This window comes from Amblyomma mixtum, chromosome 10 (assembly GCF_055824585.1).
Source record: "Amblyomma mixtum isolate Tamu chromosome 10, ASM5582458v1, whole genome shotgun sequence".
In the NCBI taxonomy this organism is placed as follows: domain Eukaryota; kingdom Metazoa; phylum Arthropoda; class Arachnida; order Ixodida; family Ixodidae; genus Amblyomma; species Amblyomma mixtum.
The window spans coordinates 70,415,483-70,428,623 of record NC_143021.1 but is presented as its reverse complement, the minus strand read 5'-3'; the positions used below and the strand labels follow the sequence as shown (position 1 = coordinate 70,428,623).

The following is a 13,141-nucleotide window of genomic DNA, read 5'->3' as shown; positions in this document are numbered from 1 at the left end:
CGAATGCGAGCACTGGCCTGGGGAATGCTTCCGAGCCAGGAACGGAGTTTCTTGCTCTTTGTAACTGCTTTTTCCAGCACTTGATTTAGATTGGGTTATCTAGAAGTATGTTTGGCGCCCATTTGCAATCATTAAAATAGCTGAATTTGTTGTAGTCAAGCCGCCTGCAGCACTAGTCGGCAGACTGGGTTGTCACACCATGAAGCAGTGGTGCTTCCTGCCCGGTGCATTCACATCCTAAGATGTAGTAAGCAATACTCGATTTCAGGTCACTGTTGAAAAACTATGCTCAATGCCCATTTGTAAAACTTGTCAACTCTCCCTCCACAATTGCAAACCCCGTGGACTCGCTAGGCCTATTCGTACCGCTGGTGAGTGTTGAAGGGGGAACATATGAAATGTAGTTGCTCATTTCACTTATTTATAGTGCGGAGAAGGTGTAGACAAGAGCAACTAGTCATCATCTCATGGACGTGAAGGTTTCGCTCGGCTGCCGATACTGCGGGGGGCCACTCGTGCGTCAGCGATGGCATATATGTGCCAATCAGCACACCGACCGCCGAGCCACTGACACAGCACCTGACCGATGTCACACGTCGCCGTTCATAGTGAGTCATGTTGTGCTGTGATGTCACTAATATTCATTGATATCGTTCCCATGGCTATACATCGGCCACTACCACACTAGTGATGGGTCTCGATCGTGCAAAAGAGCATTTAAGGGGGGACACTGGTCTTTGAGACCAAAAAATGACCAAAAAATCTATTTTCAAACAATGACATTTATGGAATCTACAGCTAGTATTTTCCAACTGCTCCAATTTTTTCCTTCAAGAAATTAGCATTTTGACCACGATATTAAACTCAGATCATCGCGTGGGCTGAATGTATGCAGGAGCAGACAATTTAATGGCATGGAAAATTTTGGACATCAGGCTGTCTTATTATGTCGATATCTCAACATCTAGGACAGATGGAGACGTCATATTGTTTGCTAAGGGAAGCTGACGGCACAGTGTGTGCAATAATCAAAGAAGATTTGTTCACTCGCACTTCAAAAATTTATAATTCCGCACAGTTTACAGACGCATTACATTCAGACCTTGTATATTAATATTCCAAGTGCTGTGAAATTGCTAATGAAGGTAAAAATGGAAAAGTGGCTTTGATTATTGCACTCGTTACTCACCATACTATGTAGCCATGGATTAAAAATGATTTTTTATTGAGCAGTTTTTTTTGCATCGAGGTACTTAATAAATGACTCATTAAAATTAATTATCTTGGGAACCGACTTATTTATGAGAAAGGTAATTTCATTGCTGAAATCAGTATAAAAAACTGAGCAAGGTGGTGAAGCTTCATTAGGATTGGACTAAAAATAAGGAAAATAGGTCTAAGACCAGTGTCCCCCCTTAAGGACTCTTTAGAGTTGAATTAAAATATATTTTAAGTGTTGGTCGCATCCAATACTTGGCCGTAGTTGACCTTACATACAGATGAAGCCCATAACAAGCTTTTTATAGCCTCAAAATTTGGCGTCTCAACAACTTTAACAGACAACCGAACCTTGGCCACCTCAGTGAATAAGGAACCCGTACAAGTTCCGAAACATCAATCGTAACCCTGACATGGTCAGTGGCCATCAACTTGTTCAAGAACTGTATCACTTTCAAAAAGGCACTTCAGGGCTCCTTCATTTCAAACATATTCGAAAATCCCAATTGTTGCTTCTGCAGAGGAAAAATCACTGAAAAAAAAAAAGAGAATATCTGGTAAGCTGATTACAAGCACTGGCCATTGTAACAGATCAGCTGACAATGAAATCCTCTATTCATGTTGTAAGGACTGTTCTGGTTTGGTTTGGTTTATGGGGTTTAACGTCCCAAAGCGACTAAGGCTATGAGAGACGCCGTAGTGGAGGGCTCCGGAAATTTCGACCCCCTGGGGTTCTTTAACGTGCACTGACATCGCACAGTACACGGGCCTCTAGAATTTCTCCTCCAAAGAAATTCTAGCCGCCGCGGCCGGGATCGAACCCGCGTCTTTTAGGTCAGCAGCCGAGCACCATAACCGCTGAGCCACCGCGGCGGCGTAAGGACTGTTCTAAAGGGACACCCAATTAAATTATGTGTTGGCATAGAACCTGTTGATGCCTTTGGATCAAGCTTTGTGTCATTCTTTCTTGGTTGTGTCTGTCTGCACAGAAGTAGACACCTCTTCGGGTCCTCTAGCTGGTGGTCTGATGTTTTTCCAAAGGTTTACCGAGGTGGCAACATGGACACAATGAAGATCCAAGTTGACACTAGCGGTCTGGTGATGTTGATTCTGGTCCTGGGAATTAACAATGCATCTTTTTTTTTGCCCCAAAGACGCTCCCAATGCTATTACCTTAAAACAAGCGCACCATCAGCTGCAGGCCCAGACTGACAGATTCAGCAACCCTGAGGAGGAACCTCTCTCAACAACAACAGTAAAGGTCTGCTACGATGATCAGCATAAGTAGTTAGGGAAGGCATCATCAGTAATGCTACAGATATATTCTAGATTCAATAGATATTCAGAGATAGATATATTCTAGATTGAAATTTGATATTCAAATATCCAATTTTTGGTTCCGATGTGAATACGAATAATAACAACTGGCTGCAAATCAATAATTTTCCAATATTTTCAAATAACTTTGAACAAGTGTACAGCTAGTTAAACTAAAAACAAATGATCTCCTACAAAACACAACTGTGAAAAGAAACAGCAATATTGCAAAACATTTTCACCCACCATCAACATAATTTACTATACCTGTAAGGCCTACCAAGCATTCAATACTGGTGAGAAATCGTAGTAGGAATTGTAATAAGCTTTACTTTGTAGACTAATACTTTGTTTATAATTCTTTGGATAACTGTTGCATACAGTTGAAAAAAATCTAATACCACAGTTTGACTTATTGCTTGCATGACAAAGCCGTCCATGGTGCCTATTTAATTTTTGTCAATGTTTTCTTTTTTCCACTAGAAATATGAATCAGTGTTAGAAACCACCAACTAGCTCGGATGTCTATAGTACTGAGTGAGAAAGGAGCACACTGAATGCTGCAGTGAAGCCCTGTAAGGCAGCCATCCTTGCCGGAGGAGTGGCCACGTCGTCAGTGGTCGATTATTGCAACAAAACAGCTCATGAAATGGACACATGAGCAGCAGTCTAAGCTGCAACACTCTCCCTCACGATGCCCGAAGAAAAAGCATCAGTTGCGGAATGCCGCCCCAAACGTAGTGTTCCCAATGACACATAGCCAGCTTAGCCCTCGCATATCGGCTTCTCCGGACTGTCGCAAAGTGTTGTGTCCCCTTACTGCTTTTGTGTGTGTGTTACCAGTGCAGTGTTCCGTCCAAACGGCCACTTGCCCCCTCTTCGCGCCCTGTCGCCAGATGCCCCCCCACGGTGGCCCCCGCACCCTCCTCCACTCCCTCCCGTGGACGCTCCTCCGCACCCTCCTTTCTTCGGGCGGCCAGTTCGGCTCCTGCCTCGGTCGACGCTGGTCGCACCCTCATCAGCTTTAAATAAACAACGTCTTAAAGTACCGTGTGCGTCTTTCGCTGCATTGAACACAGCGACCGGACACGACAGTGGCGACGAGAAAGTGGATTCGACACGCGCTACGCAAAGCTATTGACAAGCCATGGCTACGCGAGGGTTTCCCAATCAGATACCAGAATTCAACGGCTCATCGTGGTCATCGTGGGTTGGACGCCTTCAGTTCTACTTTGAAGCTAACAACATCACAGACCCTGCCTTGAAGAGGGCCAACCTGCTGACGCTGTGCGGGGAGCAGACCTACGACACTGTCTGCGCCCTTATTCAGCCAAGGCCACCAGCGGCAGTGTCTTACGACGACATCGTATCAGCACTGCAAAAGCACTACGACCCGAGGCCATCAGAGGTCTACAGCCGGGCTCGCTTCCAACGACGAGATCAACTGGAAGGTGAAACTGTGAGCGCGTACGTAGCCGCGCTCAAGAAGCTCGCTGCCGACTGCAATTTTGGAACGCTGACCACAACAGCTACCGGGCAGGAAATGGACGCAGCTTCGTCTGCTAACACCACCATGCTTCCCTTGGACGTGATGTTACGCGACAGATTTGTGTGCGGACTGGGTGACGAGTCACTGCAGCAGCGCCTGTTCGCTGAAAAGGACCTCACATTCAGCAATGCCTACGACATCGCAGTTCGAGCGGAGAGCGCCGGTCACCAGCAGAGAGGGATTCGCCGGAACACCGAGCCGGTACACCAGACAAGCAACCAGGTGCGCAAACCTTCTGTTGTTGTAAAATCGGTCAAAAAGGCACAACGCTGCTGGCGGTTTGACGACCAACACAACCCCCAGGGATGTCGATTCCAGTCAGCCACGTGTAATTTTTGCCACAAGTGAGGGCATATCGAAAGAGCATGCATTACGAAGCGGAGACTTGCCAAGATAAAGTCACCTTCCCAGCCTAATCACAGCGTTGACGCCTCAGAGAATACGGCGCGATCTGATTTCCATGGAACAAAATCAGCAACACCATCTGTGTTGTACGACCTGAACACCATGAATCTCGGCACGCGACCAAAGATTTTTACAGAAGTAAGCGTACATCACCAGCTGATTAAGTCCGAGGTGGACTCCGGCGCAGCCTATACTCTGATCAGTGAGGACACGTTCCGAACTTCGTGGCCATCTGACGCACCAGCCCTGCAACAAGACGACACGCACCTGCGAACGTGGTCAGGACAGGATCTGCCACTATTGGGCTCTGCCAACGTGCAGGTTGGTTACAACGGCCAGACCCATACGCTACCTCTGCTTGTTGTGAAGGGCTCAGGATCAAGCCTTCTAGGGAGAAACTGGTTTTCTCCACTAGGCGTGATGATATGCGGCATACACCAGACGCCGAGCCAGAACATGGTTGAGCAACTGCAAGAGAAATACGAAAGAGTATTCTCGGAAGAGATTCCAGGAAACGAAGGGCCCCCGGTCACACTGGAGTTGTTGGACAACGCGCAACCCAAATTTCTGAAGGCCAGGCCGGTGCCGTTTGCTCTCCGAGCTTCAGTGGAAAAGGAGTTGGAAAAACTGGAGCAGCAAGGTGTCATCGAGCCGACGCAGCATTCAGAATGGGCCACACCACTTGTCGTAGTTTGCAAGAAGAATGGAACCATACGCCTCTGCGGAGACTACCGGAGAACCGCCAATCTTGCGACTAAGGCGTCCTCGTACCCGCTACCAACACCTGAAGAAGTATTCAGTGTACTGTGTGGCGCAAGAGTCTTCAGCACATTGGACCTCACCCAGGCATATCAGCAGCTGAAGGTGAGCGAGTCAACTGCTGAATTATTGGCAATTAATACACTGAAAGGCTTGTACAAAGTCAAGCGACTGCCTTTTGGCGTAGCTGCAGCCCCGGCCATATTTCAAAAATTCATGGAGACAGTGCTTCAGGGCATCCCAGGAGTTTGTGCCTACCTTGACGATGTCATCATCAGTGGCACTTCTTCTGAAGAGCATGCAGTGCGCCTAGAGCTCGTTCTCGAAAGGCTAGCAAACGCTAATTTGTGCATAAGCAAATCGAAGTGCTGTTTTGCGGTGCCAGAGGTGCAATTTCTGGGACACCGAATTGATGCGGAAGGCATTCACCCTACCGAGGCCAAAGTGCGAGCGATCACAGAAGCACGAGCTCCAACAAACAAGCAGGAGCTACAGGCTTTCCTCGGACTCTTGACGTTCTACGACCGGTTCTTGGAACAAAGAGCTAGTGTGGCCAACGACTTATACCAACTCCTTCGGAAAGATGTGACATGGCCATGGTCGCCACGCCATCAGCAGTCATTCGATGCCCTGAAAGACCTGATTCGAAGATGTACAGTCCTCCGCCACTACGACGAAAGGAAGCCTCTGCTTTTGGCTTGCGACGCATCACTGTACGGAGTCGGCGCGGTTCTATTGCAAACTGACGACCAAGGAAGGGAGGCCCCCATCGCCTTCGCCTCACGTACGTTGTCGCAAGCAGAACGCAACTATGCGCAACTTGACAAAGAAGGGCTAGCCATCGTCTACGCGGCGACACACTTTCACCAGTACATTGCCGGCCGAAAGGTGACCTTTATAATGGATCACCGACCGCTATTGGGCATTCTGGGACCACAAAGGCCTATGCCACCAACCTTGTCTCCGCGAATGACACGTTGGTGCATCAAACTCTCAGCGTACGACTACGATCTGGTCTACCGCAATGGGAATAAACATCCAAACGCCGATGCGCTAAGCCGCCTGCCACTAGACGCAACTGTTGATGAACCATTTCCAGCAGGAGGCGTTCTGATGCTCGAAGCACTGCCGGAACCTCCGCTTACAGCAGGCACAGTTGCAGCATCTACGCAGAAAAGCGCAGCTCTCCGGCTAGTTTACACAGCTGTTCAACAAGGCAACACCCACAAACTCAAAGGGGACAACTTCGACGCTTACCGCAGGCGAGCTACTGAGTTGAGCACTCATCGCGGCTGCATCATATTTGGGTCCCGAGTTGTGATTCCGAGAGAACTACGCACACAAGCTATGTCTCTCATCCACGCTGGACATCGGGGCATCGTTACAATGAAAAAGTGTGCCAGAAGCTACATGTGGTGGCCTGGCATTGACAACGACATCGAAACAGTGGGGCGAGAATGCAAGCCTTGCCAGAGCAGCCGGAGCGCCCTGCCGAAAGCTCCTGTCCCAGAATGGGAAAAGCCAGACACACCCTGGCACACCTTGCACATTGATTTTGCTGGACCAATTGAGGGCTGCACTTTCCTTGTGGTCGTAGACGCCTACACAAAGTGGCTTGAGATAAGGCAAATGGGACAGACGACTTCGGCAGCAGTCATTGACAAACTCCGATCACTATTCGCAACGTTCGGCCTGCCACGCAAGGTAGTATCGGACAACGGAACACCATTTGTGTCTGCGGAGATGCTCAAGTTTTATCGCGAGAACGGTATCACATCAGTTACATCGACCCCCTACCACCCAGCGACAAACGGACAAGCTGAGCGCTACGTGACCGAGCTAAAACGCGCCCTTGAAAGAGATCAGACAGGCTCACTGCAGCGCCGCCTTGCGCGCTTTCTCTTCAAGCAGCACGCGACGGTTCAGAGCACAACAGGCCAGACCCCAGCGAAAAAGATGTTCGAGCGTGAAATGCGAACCCAGCTCACAGCCATCCTCCCCGAGCCAAAGGCAGAGACGTTCCGGGAAGAAAAACCAATTCCGCGCTGCGGCACGCTTAATGAGGGGCAGCGCGTCCTCGCTCGCCAGTTTCTCAAAAAGCCACGCTGGGAGGAAGCTACGATTGTCAGACGCATAGGCCTGCGCTCTTGGCTCGTCAACATACATGGCACAGTAGCACGCCGACACCTCAACCAGCTGCGTAGATTTATGACGCCGTCTGAGAGCCGTCCGGCAGCGGAGAAAACACGTGCGCCATCTTCCCACATAGCGTGGCACCTCTCCCCGGAAGAAGAGACTTCGCCCAGGACAGACCTAGGAGACACAGCGAGCAACAGCCAGCCTGCAAGTGTTTCTCCCCCGAGTGCACAAAGCCAGCGCGCCTCCACGCGTGAGCGCCGACCCCCTGCACGCTACCAGGCAACTTTCTAAGGGGGAAGGAAGTGTTGTGTCCCCTTACTGCTTTTGTGTGTGTGTTACCAGTGCAATGTTCCGTCCTAACGGCCACTTGCCCCCTCCTCGCGCCCTGTCGCCAGATGCCCCCCCCACGGTGCGCCCCCGCATCCTCCTCCTGTTTTGGGAAGCCACTCCCTCCCGTGGACGCTTCTCCGCTCCCTCCTTTCTTCGGGCGGCCAGTTCGGCTCTTGCCTCGGTCGACGCTGGTCGCACCCTCATCAGCTTTAAATATACAACGTCTTAAAGTACCGTGTGCGTCTTTCGCTGCATTGAACACAGCGACCGGACACGACACAAACTAAAGACCCAAACACGAAACCATACTTTTAGACACCAAAGCGCACAAACCGTGCTATATTGTGGGGACACACTTTACTCGTCCCCTGTGCTTTGCTTCCCTGCAGTGAACCCTCAACTCGTCCCCGGTGGTTAGCTTCCCCGCGATGCACCCCCTCTTTAGTTGTGTTACTTTAACTAACAGGGGAGGGCGGTGTCGCGCCAGGGATGGCATGTTTGCTGCGTGCGCGCGGGGGAGAGACTGGCCTCTTCTGCTGGGGACCGGGGAAGCGCGCTGGCGTTGTTGTTGTGTTAGCAATACATGCCTTGTTTGTGCCAGCCAGTTCCTTTGTCCCCTCAGAGCAAGGCCCACCGTGGTCGGCGTGCCCTCGGTAGCGCTCGCAACCCCAGGGTGGGCTCATGCGGTTCGAACTGTGTCAGCCGCGGTTAAGCGGGGAGAACGCATTTACCTCCCCAATTAAAACCCCTCATTATGCAAGTCACAGCTTCCAGGTTCTAGGCCTATGTTTCTGTCAAACGTTTCTTGCTAATCCTCTATGGTCTAATAAGATACGCAGTTATACTATTTTAATTGAGAAATAGCGTGAGCGATCAAAGCGGTGACTGCAAAACAACCACAGCAGCTTTTCCCTTCCACATGCGCCACGTGTCTAAAACGAAAAAATTGTGCCCGTCAGGTTCACAGCCAGCTGTCGACTGCACCATGGCACAACGCACTGACATGGTGCTGCCCTCTGTCTTCCAACTTGCCCAACAATGGCCTTCGGTGGTTTTATGCAAAGCGTAACAGGCTTTTGCCGCAGGCTTCCAGTTAACTGACTCTTCCATGCGACAAGATATTGCCGTTTGGAAATCTTCACCACGAGTTTATATGAACAGAAAATTCCTAATTTCTTAATGTTTAAGAGGTTTTGAACAATTTCAGCAGTTAAAGTGCTGTGCGAATCGAATAGCAAATAGCATTCACAAACTATGCGAAATTTCAAGTATTTGCACAACCATATAATAAATTTCAACTTAGAGCATTTGTTGGAGCACTAGAATTTCCAATTTGTAGCACTTTAGAGGAAACTATGCACGATTTCAAATATTTGCACACCCATAAAATAAATTTCAATTTGGAGCATTTGTTGAAGAACTAAAATTTCCAATTTGTAACACTTTAGAGGAATGAAAAATTCATTCTGAAGCACTCTGGAGCATGTACCTTGTAGCTTCCCAAGCACATACTTCGCATATATTCGCAAGAACAGTAGTAGCTCACATGTACTGTTAGGTGGCCCTCCATACTTCCTTACAAAGCTTGAAAGACATCAATAAATCTCCATATTGAAACTTCTCCAGTTTTTCATTTATTTTAGCCAGTTCTATCATTTTCGTCCATACCTAGGCTTGCCTTAGTCAGAAGCAACTAAACAGACTTAATTGCCCCCATAACCCTGCAGCAAGACCAGTTTTGATCAGTCCCTGTCCCGGTTGAACCATTGTCTTTGACAATTCTTCCAGCCGCACGCCTGCACTAACCCTATATAATGTATATTACCTTCATCTTTTCTTTAATGGATGGCAAAGGGCTGGAGTTCACATGTTGCACAAATGAAATGGACAGCGAAATGCAAACACAGCATCGCTCGCCTACTAGGAAACATTACACATCACTGCAGCGACCCGCATCAGGAGAACGCGAAAGACAATACTGATGCCTCCTTGGCACTCGTCACCTCTCTTTGCCTCTGTTTATCATTTCTTTTTTGTTTGTTAATTAATTCAGCTACTGAATTGGTGTAATTATCTTATGCTTTAATTAAAGATCAATCACTTATTTAAACCAGAATCATTTGAACCTCATAATTCACCTTAATTTGCAATTAATTCATAATTAATTCACCTCAATTCACAACTGATTCACTTTAATTCAATCACTTATCACTAATTTATCCTGTATTTAGCACATAATTGTTTTAATCACATAATTCACCTTTATTCACAATTATTTCACAATGCATTCAATTTAATACACAATTAATTCCCTCCAATGTACCATTAATTTGCATTATAATGACAGTAATCCACCTTATTTGATAATTGGATATGCCGTCTTTCATCAGTCCAATTACTACAAACTTGGGGACAAGGAATACCACAAACTGAGCGAGTTGGTGCAATATCGGGAGACGGTCGTGTTCCCTACAAGTGAATGCCTTTCTGTTTCGAAATGGTGCCAGCAATTAAGGTTATGTCTGACTGAATAACCAGCTCACAGTGCTGAAGCAGTTTAGCACAATTTCTATCATAACAGGTGATATCAACTGTTGATTTTGACAACGCACTTTGTGAGCTATTTTAGACTGTATAGTATGTGCTGCAATAGACAATTTTACTGTTCTGTGTTTTACGATGCAGCTGTATTTAGTGAATGTATTTTTCCGTCCTCCCTGCCTGGACCCAAATGAGGGTCTGCAGTATTGTGGAAATAAATAAGATAAAATAAATAACATCAGGGCTTAGTACAAAGATAACTTCACTGCACCGCATAGTTGTGTGTCTTCACTGCTGTTCTGTGCCATTGGGGTTCTCTGCTTTTAATAAGGCTAGGTCAGAATCCCTCCTGTCTTTATGTTGCACCATTCATTTGCATTGTTATAAACGGCAACCACTTTCTGATAGTCCCAGAGTAGTAAAAGAATAAACCAACAACGAAATGAAATGTTACCTTGCATTTACAAATGCTACTACCACTTTATGGGTTTTCAGATACCAGGGCATGCTCACCATCCCATCTCACACTTTCCTGCACTGCACACTGTTTCTGCGCTCCCTGGAAAAAGAAGGTTCATGCAGGGCGAAGGCTGCACAAGTCATTAAGATACATGCAACGCAAGCCTGCTAGTCTCGGCCACTACCCATGAAATACAGATGAACAGCATTAGATGCCAACATTACATCACCACATCACGGTTAAGCCACTCCGAATTACCTTTTTTATGCATTACATATTTTAATTTGACTGGCCTCAAAGCACTGACATACCAGTAATTATTTCTAATCAATATTCCATACATTTCACATAAATTTCCCTCACACCCAACATGGCCCCTCATATCACATGAGACAGTACAAGAAAGTGGTAGGGTTTTAACAAGGTTAAACCGAGTAGGCGTGCGAAAGCCTGTCTTTAGCCAGGCTGGCTCATGGTGTTGCTTTGCTGGGTCGTATGATGACGACACTAGTTTGATAGTACTAGTAGTTGAAGAAAAGCGATGCGCAGTGTACAGTGCGATAGAGTCAGCAGTAGTAATAACCGAAGAAGACGACGATGTGCAGTGCACAGCCGCCCAAGAATGTGCTGGGGTGGCCAGCGAAGCTGATCCGTTCGCAGCAATATTTATTTTATGCTATTTATGGTATGTCAAGTGAAAATGCTGACAGAACTACACAAAGTGCTAACCCATTTGCAGAAACAGCCTTTTCCAACACAATTATTCAAGCAAGATCAAACTGCCAGAAATCTGAAAGATAAATTTATGCAAACGCTAACCCTAATGGCAAAACAGCCTAAACTTCCCTGTGTTTGTAACACTGCGTTTGCAGGCGACGGAGCAGTTTTAAACTTTGCTTTTGATACAGCTGCGCATTTGCCTGCAGTTTTATCAACCACGGGACGAACCACGAAGAAAAGACACAGAGCGCCTGTGTGTGTCTCTGTGTCTTTTCTTCGTGGTTCGTCCCGTGGTTGCGCAACCTACTCCTTCACAACATCATGTACCAACTAGGCCCAGCCAAAGTTTTATTGAAATGCAGTTTTATCATCCTTGGACATTCAAAAACCATCAAAATTTTCTTTTTTTAATAAATCTTACAGTTTTTTACATTTTGGTAATGAGGGGGCAATGAGGGATGAAATGCTACAAGTTTGCAACTCTTATCCAACGCTTCCAATGCATGGGTCACCAAGGGACAATCATTAGATCATGACATGATGGCACAGGATCAACAGTTGCGCTTGAAAATTGCTTGCCGTTCCAAACCTGAGTCATTCTTCCCAGCTCTCTGAATGCCATTTTGGCTAATAATGTACATTTCACTAAATTCATTCACTATACAAAGCAGCACAAGCTACCGCAAGAAGGGTGACAGCAAAAGAAGGCAAAGATGATGATGATGCCTTTTTTCGCACCAGGGCGTCTAAGGCCAAAGAGCGCCAACACAAGGTTTTCGGTCAGCTCAAAAAGAAGGCAAAGAGAATGTGAAGAGTTGTGCACCTACACTGGCATTAACTGGTTTTGGTATGTGCCAGGGCAAAGAACATAAACTGGGCAGAGCGTAGCAAATACTGTGCAATGCTGGCGCATAGACATGCAACTTCCAAGCTGAGATGCTCTGACCAATTCCAGGAGGTCCAGTGCCCTTTCATGCTCAGAGGAGGGAACTTTGCATCAAGTCCAGCCAGTGTGTGCTCTCAGCTGAAGTGAGCAATTCCCCAACGTTTGGGGCTCACCCACCAACCCACCTGAGTGCACGCCCGCCTGCTGGCTGGTGGCCACGGCTTCAGAAGGGGCCGCTCCAGTGGCGGCAACAGTCGTGGCATCACTGCTGTTTTCGGCTGGGCTGCCACGCACAAGCGTCCGGCGCCGTTTGGGAACTTTCCGGTGGCTGAACAGGGTGGGTACGGCAAATGGCTTGAGCTTGCGATCTGTGCGCCTTGGCTCATACTGATCTTCTTCAAAGTGCGCCTGCAGTGACAGAGGGTACAACAGCGGTCACGTGCCCATCTTGCAGAGTTCTTACAAACCTTTTATGCCTCAAACAATAATTACACTTGAGGAAACAACAGAAGGGTTTTTCAGCTCTTCTAGACCCAATTTATGGCTACACAGTCATCGCCCAGCTGTACCAAGCATCATCAGCAGCGCTCCAATTTCTCATGTTTACTAGTACTCACCACTGAGCTTTGGCTTCACTGGAACTGGCTTCACTAAGTGTAGTTTGCTATTTGCTTCATTGTTCCATACGGACTGCCATTTCTGTCTTTTGTTACAATGAATCTTTTAACGATATATTTGCTTTTCAGATTTGCTTGTCACGAGCTTGAGCAGTGCAGAAGTCTGCTCTCTCATTTCCTTTTACTCCGACATGACTCGA

General features: G+C 47.3%; 1 protein-coding gene across 2 annotated transcripts in view; it reads right to left on the bottom strand.

Moving 5' to 3' along the window:
• LOC149326077 (uncharacterized) overlaps positions 1 to 13,141 on the bottom strand; it is a 127,734-nt gene that overhangs the window by 87,415 nt on the left and 27,178 nt on the right. For both annotated transcript variants that reach the window (XM_089562369.1, XM_089562370.1), the window contains exon 2: positions 12,510 to 12,732. In XM_089562369.1, the coding sequence (XP_089418495.1) occupies positions 12,510 to 12,732 (223 nt within the window). The remainder of the gene's footprint in view (positions 1 to 12,509; positions 12,733 to 13,141) is intronic.